General features: G+C 32.1%; 2 protein-coding genes across 2 annotated transcripts; both read right to left on the bottom strand.

Annotated features, from left to right (window-relative positions):
* Nucleotides 1–2,179: 2,179 nt before the first annotated feature.
* LOC137830587 (probable L-type lectin-domain containing receptor kinase VII.2) lies at nucleotides 2,180–4,705 on the bottom strand. Its single transcript, XM_068638026.1, has one exon. The coding sequence runs from the start codon at nucleotides 4,610–4,612 to the stop codon at nucleotides 3,017–3,019; it is 1,596 nt and encodes a 531-aa protein (XP_068494127.1). The 5' UTR covers nucleotides 4,613–4,705; the 3' UTR covers nucleotides 2,180–3,016.
* Nucleotides 4,706–14,616: 9,911 nt separating this feature from the next.
* Nucleotides 14,617–16,056, bottom strand: LOC137836054 (uncharacterized). The gene is made up of 3 exons (XM_068644874.1): nucleotides 15,236–16,056; nucleotides 14,951–15,018; nucleotides 14,617–14,651 (listed from the first exon to the last, which is right to left on the bottom strand). The coding sequence occupies exons 1-3, from the start codon at nucleotides 16,054–16,056 to the stop codon at nucleotides 14,617–14,619; spliced, it is 924 nt and encodes a 307-aa protein (XP_068500975.1).
* Between the last annotated feature and the right edge of the window lie 1,207 nt (nucleotides 16,057–17,263).

Raw genomic sequence — 17,263 nt, 5'->3', positions numbered from 1 at the left:
AGTCGAAAGGGAAGCTAAAGAAAAAGAAGAAAAAGAAAAGCATGAGAAGACCCTTGAAGAACAAAAGGCGTGGGAGAAGAGTGTTCCTTCCCACAAGGTCATTCAACAAGACCAAAGATTTAAAAATACCTTTGAAAATATGTGTCTTGTTGAACAACCTCAAAGCCTTACCTTTTGTAAAGGAACACTTGCAAGCCTAAGTGAAAAAGAAGAGTCTTTAAAAGAAGCTTGCATAGATAAAAATGAAATAGAGTATTTCTCATATGTGCTAGGATATCACCAAGTGAATGTCAAGTTTTTTATAAGCATCTACAAAAACAATTTTTTATGTGAAGTAGTGCCTAAAGAAACTTGTCATGTCTTATTGAGACAACCATTGCAAAGTGTACAAATCCTTATAAACAATGGTTGTCACAACGAGACTATCCTTACACATAAGAGAAAAAGTCTTCATGAAGGAGAACTCATGGGACAAATTAGAGTTGATAAAACTCTAGAGCTTTTAAAAGGAAAACTTTTGTCCCCCATGAGAAAAGAAGTTCAAAGACATTACCTTAGGTACAATTCTTGTTTTCAAACTACGCCCAAGGCAATGTCTCATAAACTCTATACTCCTTCACCTTTTGCAAATGATCCTTGGGAAGATATAAATTTCATATTAAAACTCCCTAGGACAACAAAAGGTTGTGATTCAATCTTCATGGTTATGGATAAACTCTTCTCTAGAGAAGTGATACATCTTCATGGTTTATCTTCAAGCATAGTGTTGAATAGAGTTCCAAATTATGCAAACCATGATTTGAGGATTTCCTTTGGAAAACTTGCAACTAAATTGCACACTTTAAATTCTTATCATCCTCAAACGCATGGTCAAATTATATTTGAAAATCTAGCTCTTTCTACTATGCCTAGAATAATCATGAAGTGCACACACAACTCTAGAGGTGAGCAAACATACCATAAAGTAGTTCACAAAACTACTTATATTTTCTCTTTTAATGGTTGTGTGTGGTCTCTAATCATCTTATGTATTTTAAAATGTTCATTTGTGGTTACTTTCTCTTTAGGCATAAATCCTATAGAAGATGGTAACAACTTAAAAGGAGAAACTCCGTTAACCGGTTTCGCCGGAAAATTGAAACTCCTCTGTTACTGATTCTTCCAGCAACGCACCAAATCTCAAGCAAATTCTGATTTCGGCGGTTCAAATCTCCTTACCGCAATATCTCATTCAGTGTTCTCCAATCACTTGATTTAAAATTCGTTCAAGAGAATGAAGAATGTAGATGAAAACGCACCAGAAACTCACAGTTTCAACGATTTAGGTCGCCGGAAAACACAACTCCTCGCTGATTTAGGTCACTGGAAACCGCAAAAACCTCTGTCCACTGATTATGTTCGCCGGAAGCCGCAAAACCTCCTTACACCAATTTCGTTTGCCAAAAACCGCAAAACACCTCCGTTCGTGATTCCTCCAACACCACACCGCTTCAATTAGATTTCACACCGAACAAATTCTTCGTCAAACTTATGTTTCTCACCTTCGCACCAAACTCAGCTCACACGTTTTCAAAATCACATCAAGAATGAAGAACAAGATGAACGGATTGAAAACGCATATGAACGTGAACGTGAACGTGCAACAGATTTTCGTGAAATTTTGACAATACAAACGGATTCGGAACTGCTATTCGCACCACAGATCCAATGAGATCTCACAAACAAGTCCAAACTACTCTTCACACCTGGAAATTTCTTTTAGAACCACGAACAATTTTCGGAAAATTTTTCGAGAATTTTCGAAAATGAATTTTGAGAGAGTAATAATGGAAACCTAACTCAAAGAAAATTGCTAATGATCTAGTAGCAATTTATGAACTCAAAAATGAAAATCAAAAGCACTCAAGAGCTCTAATCTATGAAGAAATTTGAAAAAAAACTTCAAAAAGTTCAACTAATGGAGTTTATGACAAATTTTGACTAAACATGACTCTAGACAAAACATATATGATTATAAAATCAAAATGACTCAATTATATGAAAATTTCACCGAACAAATTTGAAGAAAAACTCAAAAAATTCAAAAGCACACATGAACATGAACACAAGAACACCTAAAAGCACATACATGAAGGTTCAAGTAAGAACAATTAATTTGAACCGAACAAAAAGACAAAAAAACACAAAATCAATCGGTAAACATTCAAGACAATCAAGAACATTATGAACAACACGGAATTTTGAAAAAAATAGAAGAAGATCTTACAACCATAGCTCTGATACCAAATGATGACATTTTCATGTGTTCTTCTTGAATCAAAGTAGAAAATAAGGTGCGGAAGCAATGAGTGAGATGATCAAGACCCTCCTAGGAGTTGTGTTGGCCTTGTAGGTGCATGATGAGTATGGTGTTTGAGTGGTTCGGCCAGCTCAAGGGAGAAGGTGAAAGGATTGAAGTTTAGAGCCTAGATTTCTAGGAGAAGTAAAGCTTGTGCACAAAAATGGCAGCATAACCTTACTCAATTAAACTTGAAAATACAAGGTGTAGGCTCCTCCTTTTATAGGCTAAGGAGGACCATAATGCAACCCTAATGCTAGCCAAATGAAATGTAAATGTGAAGCACATGGGTGCACATGGCACATGGGTGCACAAATGAGCACATGGGGAGGGGTGTGTCTAGTTTTTATGCTCACCCCCTCCATGGGCTTTCTAGACCGGCCTTGGTAAATTTAGAGGTTTTTTTAGAAACTCTAAGTTTACCTAGGTTGGTGTTTTAGGTGCCAAAATTAATTCTAAGAAAATTACAAATAAAGTTCCTATGCTAATTTTGACAAGAAATTAAAGTCTACTCTACACTAGAGTTTATGGCATTTGAACATGTAAAAGAACGTCTTCTTGGATCCTCTTGGCCATAACTCTATGGTTGGCCCAAATCTACCCTTTGGTGGGCTTGCATGTGGGCTTGTGCTTGGGCCTCTTCCATCATAATTTGTCAATAAAATGATGAAAATGACCCTACAAAATTACGAAAATGACCTTATATGAAAGGAGTGCCATGAAACCAACAGTTCCAATCACTTGTGAGGTGTGACCAATCTGCTCATGATGATGCATTGTGGCAAGTCCAAAATCCCCCAACCTTGCATTCATATCCTTATCAAGTAACACATTGCTTGACTTGATGTCTCTGTGCAACACCTTAACCTCCCAACCATCATGCAAATACAATATACCATGAGCTACATCCTTCAGCACCTTCATTCTCTCCTCCCACCCAAAAATTGTGTTCTCATCACCATCAAACATCCTTTTATCTAAACTTCCATTATCCATGTAGTCATAGATTAAAATCAAGCTCCCTTTCTCTTTCTTACACCAACCTCTCAACAGAACCACATTCCTATGCTTCAACCTGCCTAAACTTGAAATCTCAGACAGAAACGCTCTCATTCCCTGTTCACTGTCACAAGGAATTATTTTGACTGCAACTTGTACTCCTTGCAGAAGCCCTTTATATACTTTTCCATTCCCTCCAAACCCAATTACATTTTGGTCTGAAAATCCTTTAGTTGCAGCATAAATGTCCTCATATCTTACACGGTGTGGCCAATACTCTTGTTCCCAATCTTCAATATCTTCCTCCTCCTCCTTTCTTAGGCACCTTTTTCTTCTGAGAAAAAACACAAATATTACAACTGCACTACCAATGACAAACAAAACACCTGCAGTGATCCCTACAAGAAAACCTTTTGACCTAAAACTAGATTCTTTGGGAAGCACAAATGAAGGCAAATTTGTAGTAACTAAAGCATCACCAATAGAAACATTTGAGTTACTGAAGCTCCAAGCCAAAATCTTATGACTCTCCACTAGCTGCCCTGTTGCCCCACAAAATCCAACATACATTTCATCCAAAAGCACTTCAGAAAGATCCACAAGCTCACTAATCAAAGGCTTCTTTGGTCTATTTTGGCCTGCAAGAGCCATTGTAACATTAACTCTAGAATCTAAATATTCAATCCACACCTGATAGTTCTCACCATTATTAAGCTTCAAATCCTCAAACTTGTCACCACCCTTCCCACCCCAAAATCCAGCAGCACGGGAAGTAAAAGAAACAAGAGAGTTTATGTCCACCCCCACATGATTGTCATCGATGTCATTGAACTCTTGGTTGTTAAACACATCGAACTCAATGCCAAAGACATGGTTGTTGGGATCACCATTGTTGGTAAAGTTGAAGAGGCCAAGATGCTGAGCAGAACTAACCCCAGTGGTGCCTGCAGAAGGTGACAGTATGAAGACAAAGCCATGGCCAGGGAGAAGGTCTTTGAATGGGGCAATGGAGAAAATGAAAGAGGTTGCGAAAGGTAAAGGGGTTGAAGAGTTGGAAGATTTGGTGGGGATCTTGGAAGGGTAGAAAGCACGGCCAACAGCAAAGGTGGAACGGTTGGTAAGGGTAAGAATGGAAGATTCAATAGTGGCGTTGCCACAGACAAGGGTGTTGGTAGAGTTGAAGTTGGTGTTGTAGATGAACTCTGTGGATGAAACTGAGGTTAGAAGGATAAGGTTTGTGGTGAGAAAAAGGGAAGACAGAAGAAGCTTTGACATGGAAGACGGTTTTAAGAAGATTTTGTTTCTAAGAAAAAAATGGAGGTGATCGAGGGAAGGTATGGTAACCTTAACATGAGATGGAATATTATAATTATCTTTTATTTATTTGATTCTTAGTTGTTTATTGATGACCTCCAAAGAAGAATGTTTCAGTTTGAAGATGTGTGGGACCAGGCTTCAAGGGACAACTAGAATTGTGTGTAATATCAGTGTTCCTTCCAGGAAATTATCTGAACCTATTGGTGTTGTTGGACTTGCACCATTATGAGATCAAGAATCTTCACCTCACAAACAAAAGTCAACAATATTATAATATATGTAATTAATTATTAACAGTAAATATGCGGTGATAAAGACAGCAGATTTATTGGACCGAAAATTTGATCATGTTGCACTGCATACTTTTTCTTTTCTTTTGTGTATCATCAGTTTTTCAACTCCTTGAATTCACATTATATATGCTTACTAGCCAAAACACAGCTCAATTGCGCACTTTTTTTCTTTTCCTCATATTTTACGATAATAGAAATTTAATATATATAAAAAATAAATTTGGATAAATTAAAATTAAAAAATAAAAATTAATATAAAAGAAAAATGATAAATTGATTAAATAATCTTTTTTTTTCTTCTCTAGTTTGAATTTTTTTTCTTCCATTAGTAGTTTTGGGATCCTAGAGTATGATTATGATCACGTTAATGTTAGAATTGACTTGATCGTAGATACAAAAGCATAATGGCTTTACCAGATAATATAGTTGTTTGAAATGGAATAAAGAAAGTGATTAGAAATGAAGGTGGTTATTTTATTTGATATATGAGATTTGGTGTGGGAATGAGTGAAAATATATCTTCTCATTCTTCCTCTTTTTGCCTTAAAATAAGAAATTAAGGAAATAGTAAAAAAATTAGGTTACTTATAAAAATTGTACATCACTATTAATTTAAAAAATTAAAAAATAATTTTATTTTTTAAGTAATTGATATGAAATAATAAAATACTTTATTATACTAATAAAATGAAATATATTAAATAAGGATAGAATCAAAAAATATTTGTGTAACTAAAAAAATAATTATAATAAAAAATTTATTTTATATAAGTATAAATAAACGTTTTTTCTTATTCTATTTATGCATATTTATTAGTACCTATAATAATAGTATTACATAAAAATCAATTCAAGAACAGTACAACGACTCTGTTACAAGCCCCTTACCAAGCTTATATACCTACACACCCAACCAGCCAGCAGCATCGCTCCCCACTCATACCTCAGTACCCTCCCCAGCTTCTACGAATCCATGCTTAATAGAATTTGACCCATAACAACTTCAAGAATCCTTGCTTAACAAAATTCACCCGCGAGCAAGCTTATACACTGCTCCAACTGAGTTCACCCGCTGCTAGCAGAGAAGCATAACAAACAGCTATATAATTCCAGTACCTCTCCATATCTTCATCCATCCGAGCGTGATGATGAGTAGTTGTCTTATATACACATTTTTCATTTACCGTTATTGTGATTTATGAGTCTTAAAAAGTTGATCCAGATTCATTAGTTTATTAAAGGCTTTAACATAATTGTGTGGAAACATTAATTAATAACCACAGCACATTAAGTATGTAAATGTTCAATAATATGATTTTATTTATTAAAAATAGTATAAATGGTGCATTCAATTTCGACACCAACGTCACACTTTTTTAATACATTCATGAAATTTATTAAAATTATTTTTACTTATTATTTAATTAATAAGTCTTTATTCTAATTTTATAGTTTTATATAACTTTTAATTAATAATAGTTGTGGAATTAATTTAAAAAACATATAAGCACTTACAATTAACACCATTCATTCATCAAAAGCTTTAAGAAGAAACAAAGCATACAAGAAAATTAATTATTGTTATCAACATATTAACAAACTTTAACTCTAATGAAATAGTATTCACTATGAAACAAGTTTCTACCATTAAATTACAGAGTTACTGAGAAAATTTCAAATTTTTATAAAACAATTCTAAAAAATAACATGAATCATGTTATGTTATGAAATATTCTAACAAAAATTGTGACTCGAGGCCCACACTACCCACATGAACTAACTAACTAGTAAGTGGATTAAGAGACTATAAAAGCTTCTATAGTTAGCACACTTTATCATAATATTCACAACAGAGATGGTGGACATCTTTTACATATTTAGTGTGCCAATACGAAGAAATCTCCACCTTGATTCACACAACAAAACTTTTGAAGCCAAACCGACAATGACTATCATTAAACTCTTCACTTGTTTAATATATCTAATTATCTGTATTAAATCTAAGAGAAGAAAACAAATGTTTGGGAGAACCTTTACAATCATATCAAGAAGATTATATTTCTTCAACATCTTAACCACTTTAAGATATTCTAAAACAATCTCATCTCTTACAAAAATATATGACATTGTTGTTATTATAATTTTAATATTGTTGTGCATTCTAAGCTCCTCAAATACCCTCTTTGAGGTAATATTACTTTTTTTTTTTATAGCTCAGTCATGGAAATATTTTAGTTTCAATAAACGATAGAGTCACTAATGTTTACAAACTAAACTTTCGACTAATTGGGGTAAACAACTTTTTGGTGTAAACACATCCAACATAACTTGAGTTTATAAATTCTTTCATGGGAACACTTTTGACCTTCCTCTTCGTTCCATTATAGCTAACACTCCCTTCAAGTACAGAAAGATCCACTTAAAAGTCTATTGATAAGTGTCATATTTCAGTAATATTTCATATTAAAATACATAAACTTATGGATATTTATTGATAAAATAACTATAATTTAATCCATAATTTATGAATTTAAACCTTTTTACATATTATGTGATTATAATATGAATAAGAACGATTTATTTGCAAATTTGTGTTAATTTCAAGATTCTATGGTAAAATGGAGATGAAAAGGCTAAAGGAGAATATACAAGATGAAAAGGGAAAGTTGGAACGCTAAAACACTTGACCAAACTCACCTAAGCAAGAAACACTCCAGAGGAACTCCCCCAAGTGAGTCCAATCTCGCCCAGGCAAGATCACTCCAGAGAAGTTGGACTTTCTCTCGTTCAACTCGCCCAAACAAGTTGTAGCTCGCCTAGGCATGAAATCACTTAGTTCAAGCCCAACTAAATTAAATATAAGGTGTGAGGCATAATCTTAGACATGATTGAGAGAATAGAGGTGAAAGAAAACCCTAGAGGAGGCAGCCATCGAAGAGAAACATTATCAATCTTCTTTTCTTGCTTTCCATGCTTGTAGTGACCAACATGAATGACTAATTATACCTTTTGGGATTGAGAGTATAAATTTGTTCAAACTCTTATGTATTGAGGTGATATTTAAACATAATAGTTATTGATTGATTATTGGTATTGTCATTTTATTCTTTTAAATGTCTCCAAGTGCTAAAAAATAACAAACAAAATACTGAATTCCCAAAAATCTATTTATCATTTTATATGAAACTCACAATTCCTCAAAATCAAGATCTGAACCAACTTCTAAGATAAAAAAAAAAATACCAGTGAAAAATGAATATTTCATAGTGACAAATTATATAGGTTTAGATGCATCAGTTGAAAACAAAGATGTGGTGTCAGATTCATAAATAATTGAATAAATTTTACACCAATTGGAGTGAGAATCAATGTAATATATCCATGGGCATCTCCTAGCAACATAATATGACCGAGTAAGATATAATTCCTACTCATGGTTGTGTTAATACAAAAGGTAATTGTGTTGTGAAGGACTTAAAAAGAGAAGGAAACATGTACTTATCTATAGATCTAGGTTGTTGATTAGAGAAGTTCATCATCATCTAGTGGCTATTGGGAAAGTGTATCTAGGAGGTCAAACATGAACACCATGGCCAAGCATGTTGACTACCAGAGTGGTGGTCGAAGAACTTAGAGATATGTCACTACTTTCGTTTCACTATCCACAATGGAGGTTCGATTAATGGGAGAGGCACTTGGAACATGCATTGCATATATTTCAAAAATATATATTTGACCTACACACCTTATCAAGAAATTTCAAAAATTAATCAACTATTTTTGATAAATTTCTCTTTATGTATATATATTGTCTTGTTTAGATTTATATATTTCTTTGTATGTGTGTGCTTGTAGTGTGTGTATGTCTTATGTTGGTCAAGGTATCACATGATCTGTTTCAGGATTTTTGTGTCATTCCTTGGGATGCAATCATCTTTAACATCGAAAATGGTAATATATATTGAACGTAAACATGTAGCATGTCTATGAAATCATCTTGAATAATCAGATGATGAACATTGCAGTTATTCAACTATAGATAATGTGTGAATACTTTAAATATTATTTATTTAATTATGTTTGATGAAATCAACCATTATTAATGATATTTATAAGTAAATTTTTTAAAAAATATGTCTTTTTCGTAAGCTTGAATCCATAAAATAGTTTAGGAATAAAAAGTGGAATATCAAACTTAATTCAATAATAGATTCATGAATCCCAAAACAATATTTACATGGCCCATGTTATTAACGCGTAAGTACAACTCACTCACTTTATATCTTACATAATTAATTCAACATCACTAATTTTCTTATTTTAGGTCTCATTGGCAATTGATTTATTTGTCCCACAAACGATATTTGTGTGACTTTGTTCATTACATCACAAAGCACGAACTTGAAAGTTGTAGTACATAGTATGTTTTAGTTACAAAATAATATGTTTTTTAGTTCATATAATATATCATAAAGTGTTAATTACTTTTTTTAGTGCTATTAATTATGTAATGTGTTAGATGGTAAATTCATTTCATCTTTATCTCACATAATAAACATTAAATTTATCCTAAGGTAACTAGTTTTGCATTGAAACTATTATAGTCATTCTTATTATTTTTTCATAAATTAAATTGGCTAAAGTTCTTATATTAGTGCGATAGGTAACAATAAAAATTTAAGTGTGACTTCTACATCAGACAATGGATGTGGAACATAACTCGTGTCAATATTGTTGATTACTAGAAACATCCAGTAAACTACTTTAAATATTCTTTAAAAAACACATACTTCAATTTCATATATTTTACTATAAAAAAAATAATATTTATTCATTATTGTGGTTTTTTATCTTTGAAAAATCATTGAGTACAAATATTCTTTAAAAAACACATACTTCTATGGACAATATATTTTTTACAGTTTAGTTTTTGTTTTATTTAGATTCTTTTGATGTAATTAATTTAGTTTTCATTAATACTTATGGTTAGTTTAGATTGATATATTTTAACCTTGACAATTTTAACAGTACAATTTTAACGTACTTAAGTAAATGTTGATATTTATGTAGAATTTTAACAGATTCATGAATTGAGTGAGTTAAATATAAATAATATGATTCACGATTCACTAAAAAAAATAAAAAAATATGTTCTAATAGTTATTTTTTATATAGTGATTTACAAACATGTTATTTCCGCATCTATTACAAACCGCAATAATACTCGCCATTTAATACTTTGCATTAAATGAGGTTTTTAAAAAAGTAATTTATCTTAGTTATAAATGTCGTAGTTTTTTAACAAGTCAAAACGAGTATTAAATATTATAATTTTCAAAGTTATTCATTTTCAATTTTTATAAAAGAAATGGAATAATTATAATGAAGTTTTAACCTAAACTGTACATAATTAGCATCATTCTGAGTCATCAGTGTTGATTTGAACAAAGATTTGATAACCCCATCCACTGTGCCAAGTGTACTATTCATTTAAAAAACACGTTGAAATGTAAAAAGACCTTTTTTATTTTTATATCAGACTTAGATTTTAATAGAATCTAATTGATCCAACTTAAAAACTGAATAGATTGTACCACCATATCAAATTTAGTATGCTAAACTCAGTCATTTCCAATTTCATGCTAGAATGGAACTATTTGCACCACAAGCATAGCTATGCAAGGTTAACAAAATGAAAGGAGCTATGCAAGGTTAACAAAATGAAAGGAGAAAGAATTCTTCTTCTTCACTACCGCACAACAATAACTCTATATAATCTAAACAACAAAGTTATTAAAATAGTAGGAAACACATATGCTTATACAACAGACTAATTTGGGTAGAAATAAAGTATTTTTGTACACATATTACTATATAAAAACATACACTAAAAACTAGGTGAAGCATGAGATTGTTTTACAGTATGTGCAGTATTCAGCAACCCTGTCCAAAATATTTTTGCATGAAAAGAACAAAACTAGAAGAAACAGAGAGAATGAAAAGAAACAGAAGGAAAAGAATAAGAGATAGACATGGAGAATTCACAAAGACACATGTTAATAAGTTGTTTTTGCTTTTCCCACTTGATCCTTCTCAATATTTGGTGAAGTTGCACAATGATCTCCATATGAGAGTCCTCCTTCTTGCTGTGAATGCAGTTTCTGGAATGAAAACACCAACACTGACAGTGCAGTGGTTGAAATTGTAAAACTGTAATAGAATTAAACTGACAAAATTTAGTACGCCACAGGAAATAAAAAAACATTGCTCCAAAAATAGATTCAAATGGTGTTTTGCTGTCTAAGATATGTTACAGTATCTACCTAATATCTAAGATATTTTAATAATCTCTGTTTGTCTACTTATCTGATATAAATGAAATTATAGTATTTAACGTTATTTATTGTGCAGTGAACTTTACTTATACGTAAACTAATTTAATTTTTCCTTATATAATATTATACGTAAAATAAAAACTGTTAGCCATCTGTGCTTCTAGTTATGACAGAGATGCATTCTATTCTATCATGTATTATTACAAAATAGAATAGAGATGAACAAAAGAGTAAACTGAAGACAAAAGATATGAGAATGAATATATCTTCTTTCTTATTTTTTAAATCAAAACAAAACAAATGGTCTGAATATATATATAAGTAGTACACTTATTCTAGGTTTAACTAAAGAAGGAAAAGAATCCCAATTAATATTAGGATCCTTCTATAACTCTGGTATCCGTATCCTTTAATACTCCGCCACAAGCTGGGGTGCAAATATTGATGAGACCCAGCTTGGAACAAATATTCTTAAAAGATTGAGGACTTAAAGCTTTGGTATAAATATCAGCCAGTTGCTCTCTGTGGTGGAAATGGGAAACAAATGGATGAGACCCTTCTTTAATTTTTCCCTGACCACGTGACAATCTATTTCTATATGTTTTGTACGCTCGTGAAATACTGGATTTGTTGCAATGTATCTTGCTGAGTCATTGTCACAGTATAAAAGAGATGGTTGCTCAAAAAAAACTTTGAAATCTTGAAGAAGATAAGTTAGCCATTGAATCTCACATGTAACAGTGACCATTGCCCTGTATTCAGCTTCACAAGAACTCTTTGATATTGTTCCTTGCTTCTTTGATTTCCAAGATATGAGAGAATTCCCAAGATACACACTAAAATCAGTCACTGATAGTCTTGAATCACTGCAGGTGCCCCAATCACTATCACAAAAGGCTTTGAGATGAACAGAAGTAGTGAAAGAGAAAAATAGACCAAGACTTGGAGCCCCTTTGATATATCTGAGAATTCTAATCGCTGCATTATAATGAGCAATTGTTGGCTTAACAAGAAACTGATAAAGTTGTTGCACATAAAATGTTATGTCAGGTCGGGTATTAGTGAGATACATAAGTCTTCCAATCAATCTTCTGTAGGCTTGAATATTTGTGAAAGGAACACTTCCAGTAGAAGAGAATTTCTCATGATTATCAATAGGAGTGGGTAGGTTTGCAGGCTAAAAGACCTGCATTGGTTAATAATTCCAATGCATATTTCCTTTGATTTACCATTATTCCTGTCTTACTTCTTGCTACTTCTAGACCAAGAAAGTATCTTAAATTCCCAAGATCTTTAATCTTGAATGTCTGATTCAAGGCTTGTTTGATTCGAGCAATCTCTTCTTTATCATTTCCTACCAATATTATATCATCCACATATACCAATAATGATGTAAAAGATCCTTCAGAAGAATTAATGAACAAGGAATGATCATTCATAGATTGAGTATATCCCATAGAAAGCAAAAATGATGACAGTTTGACAAACCATTCTTTGTTGGCTTGCTTAAGGCCATATAAAGCCTTTTTTAGTTTACAAACTTTTCCTGGTGGAGTAGAAGTCAATCCAGGAGGACCAACCATGTATACATCTTCTTTCAAATCTCCATGTAAAAAGACATTGTTTATGTCTAATTGTTTCAATTACCAATTATAAAAAGAAGCTAAAGAAAGAAGCAACCTTATGGTGGTCATCTTTGCTATTGGAGAGAAAGTATCGAGGTAGTCAATGCCTTCTGTTTGTGTATATCCCTTTGCCACTAACATTGCTTTATACCTTTCAATTGTCCCATTAGCCTTATATTTTATTTTGAATACCCATTTGCAACCTATGGCAGCTTTGTTCTGAGGCAGAAGAGCAGTCTCCCAAGTTTGATTTGACTCTAAAGCAGATATCTCACATTGTATAGCTTTTCTCCAACAGTCATGTTTCACAACTTCAGAATAAGTGTTTGGCTCAACATGTGAAGAAAGAGATATAACAAAAGATTTGTAAGAAGGTGATAAATTGCTATAAGACAAAACAAAATTCAAAGGATATTTAACTCTTGAAGATGTACTGGAAACATTAAGATTACAATGATAATCCTTTAAATACTCAGGTTGTTTTTTTATTCTTGTGCTCATTCGGACAGATGGATCTGATTCAGAACTTTGTTCTATATCATGATTTTCATTGAGGTTTTGGTCTATGTGGGAACAATCTTTTTCTGAAACCTCAATTTGTCAACATTATCATTAAGGTGTATTATCACAAGGTGCAAGAATGGCTTGTGATGGCTGACTTAAAACAAATTGATCTTCAGCAAACAAAATTTGATCATTAATGTTGGGACTGTTAGTTTCATTCCTAGTATCTTGAACCCTTTGGTATGGAAAAACATGTTCATAAAAGACAACATCCTTAGACACAAAAATTTCTCTTGACTGAATATTCAACAAAATATATCCTTTTGTCCCCCGTTGAAAACCAATTAAAACACATTTTGATGCTCTTGGATCAAATTTTCTTCTATTTGTTGACAAGGTGCTAGCATAACATAAAGAACCAAACACCTTTAATCCATTAAAATTTGCATCAGTTTTGAAAAACATTTCATGAGGAGAAGAATAATTTAAAACAGGTGTGGGAAACATGTTTATAATATGCGCAACATGTATCATAGAATATGACCAATCAATTTTGGGTAAATGAGATTGTATTATAAGAGTTCTTGCTACATCTAATAAATGACCATGTTTCCTCTCAACTATACTATTTTGTTGTGGAGTATTGACACATGATGTTTGATGTATTATTCCTTTACTGACAAAAAAATTAGTCATGAAAAATTCAATTCCATTATCACTTATTATTTTTATTGTTGTCTCAAACTGTATTTGAACAAAAATAACAAAATTTTCCAAAACCTTAACAACTTCAGATTTTTGTTTCAAAAGAAAAATCCATGTGTACCTCAAATAGTCATAAACTATGATAAAAAAAATATTTATGACTATGAATTGATGGTATTGAGTATGGTCCCCAAATATCTACATGAATTAAATCAAAACATTTTTTTGATTTAGATGTACTAATAGGAAAATAAAGTCTTTTTTGCTTTGCAAAATGACAAACATCACAAACAAAAGATTTGTTATATTTAACAAAAGAAAATTTATTCTTGATAACATCAATACATTTATTTGAAATATGACCTAATCGAAAATGCCAAAGGGTTTCTAGATCACTAGCACTGACATTAACAGTATTGATGGTGTGTGTACATTCAAGGGGTTTAATTTGAAGTTTCTGGTAAGATGAGATCCTGAGTATATAAAGTCTATCTTGCGTCTTAGCGATTCCAATCATCTTCATAGATATCTTGTCCTGAATGTGACAACCATTAGAGTCAAAGGTAAGAACACAAGATAGTTTATCAATCAATTTTGCTACGGAAAGAAGATTAAAATTGAAGCAAGGAATGTACAAAACATTGTCTATGACATGATTTTGATTGAGAAAAACAGTTCCAGAATAATTGGCAATGACTTGATTTCCATTTGGTAATTTGACATAAAGAGGATCAATTTGATGATATGAAGTGAAATAAGTTAAGGATGAACAAATGTGATCAGTAGCACCACTATCAATAATCCAAGAACTAAAAGAAGAAATAAAATTATTACCTGTTTGATTGGAGGGGTTGGAGGGAATAACAGAGACTTGATTAGAAGCATTGCCACTGGATTTTGGTCTGTTGTAAAAGAGCTAACAATGTTTGATACTGCTCAGGAGTAAAACCAATTTGTTGAGACTCCACTTCTGACTTTGAACCTTCATGATTCTGCTCATTATTATTGAAATTTGTATTATGAAAAACTGCATTAGTATGACTCCGATCATGATTCTAATTTTTAAACATGAAATGAGGTGGAAAGCCATGCTTTTTATAGCATGTATCAATGGTATGCCTCGTCTTTCTACAATGACTACAAATTTTGGAAGTATATCCTCTTCCATTGCTTCCTCTTCCGTATCCAGCACCTCTGCCATAGGTTGTAGCATTGTTTTTATAACCTCCTTTGCTAGTAGCAATCATTGCCTTGGATTGATCACCTAATATTTGCCTCTCTTGTTGTGTAACAAGAGAGCAAACTTTATTCAAGGATGGCAAAGGGTCCATCAATAGAATTTGAGTTCTCACAGTCGAATAATTATCATTTAGCCCCCTTAGAAATTTGATGATCTGGTCTTGTGTTTTATATTTAGAAACATTCACAAGAGTATTGCATTTAGAGGCACATGAAGAAGCGGATAGCGGGTGGAAAAGATCAAGTTCATCCCAAAGAATTTTTAACCGAGTGAAATAGTTTGTAACAGTCAACTCACCTTGTTTAAAAGAAGAAATCATCTCCTGGATATCAGATATACGAATCATGTCTCCTTGTGAGAACCTTTCCTTTAAATCATTCCATATGTCAAAGGCATTGTCCATACAGATGATGCTCTGTGCGATGGATTGAGAAACAACCTTGAGAATCCACGAAACAACCAACATATTGGCTCTCTGCCATGTTGGAAACAATGAGTTGGTATTGTTGGGAGCTTTTATAGTTCCATCAATGAAACCTATTTTGTTCTTTGAAATTAAGCTCATTTGAAACGAACGAGACCAATGATGATAATTTGGTCCCTCAAGAATAATAGGGACAATAAGAAAGGAATGATTATCTGATGAACTAACATGGTAAGGTGAACTAAGATCTTGTGAGGGATCATCAACTTCACCCATGAATAAATGTAGCAAGCAGAGCTTTGATGATCAGAGCTCTGAAACCATATTACAAAATAGAACAGAGATGAGCAAAAGAGTAAACTGAAGACAAAGAATATCTCTTCTTTCTTATTATTGAAATAAAAACAAATGGTCTGAATATATACAAGTAGTACACTTATTCTAGGTTTAACTAAAGAAGGAAATAATCAATAATTAAATACTAGAATCATAACACACAAAGACAAAATAAAGGTTATTTACCTCTATAAAGAGAAACAACTGATAATTAGAAAAGACTCCCAATTATTCTTCTCTATAAAGAGAAACAATTGATCATTAGAAAAGACACCCAATTATTCTCCTCTATAAAGAGAAACAACTGATCATTAGAAAAGTCTCTCTCAATTAATATTAGGATCCTTCTATAATTTTGGTATCCGTATCCTTTAATATGTATAAATAGACTCGCAAATGTGTGCTAATAATATTTCTCAGAATCACTTTTCCAAATTCTTTGCTTTTCTTCTTTCCCTTAAAGTCAGAATGATAAATAAGAAGGTACCAAATCAAGATTCAAATCATGAATCAAAAGGCCTATTTTTCAAATTGTGAATTGAAGTGTATCAGGATTTGTAAGATGTCCAATAATTAAAATAAAGTATACCATGCCAAATTTTAAGTGTCTCTGCATCTTTTAATATTTCCAGACGTAAATGTTATGAATTCAAACTGATTCTTAAGGTAATGTTGCTTCTGTCTAAACTTTATAATTTTTTTTTCAGAATGAGACTTCAATTGAAGCCACTGAATAACATCACATTTCCCCAATGCATCCAAATAATGCATGAAAAATGAAAAGAAATCCATGCCTTAGGAGTTCCAGGTAATGTAGAAGGATAAGACTGTGAAGACCCTGTGAATCTTCAGCACTATCTGCACCATCCCCAGTACTTCTATCCATTAAAATTTTGTGACGGTCCTTGCACTCTTTTGTTCTCGGAAAAACAAACTCCAGATATTGTAAAATGTTATTATCAACTATGAATCATAAACACAAATATGATACGACATGAAGACACGATTAAATTATAATTATAAGACGATCTTTATATGTATATATAATATTATTTAAGATTATTTTATATTTTATAGTATAATATATTATATTTATTTAAGGTTTATATATATATATATATATTATTTTAATAAGATTATTAAAAAA

The sequence above is a fragment of the Phaseolus vulgaris genome, chromosome 11 (assembly GCF_000499845.2).
Source record: "Phaseolus vulgaris cultivar G19833 chromosome 11, P. vulgaris v2.0, whole genome shotgun sequence".
Lineage (NCBI taxonomy): Eukaryota > Viridiplantae > Streptophyta > Magnoliopsida > Fabales > Fabaceae > Phaseolus > Phaseolus vulgaris.
The sequence above is the reverse complement of the archived record's forward strand: the minus strand, read 5'-3'. Positions and strand labels throughout refer to the sequence as shown.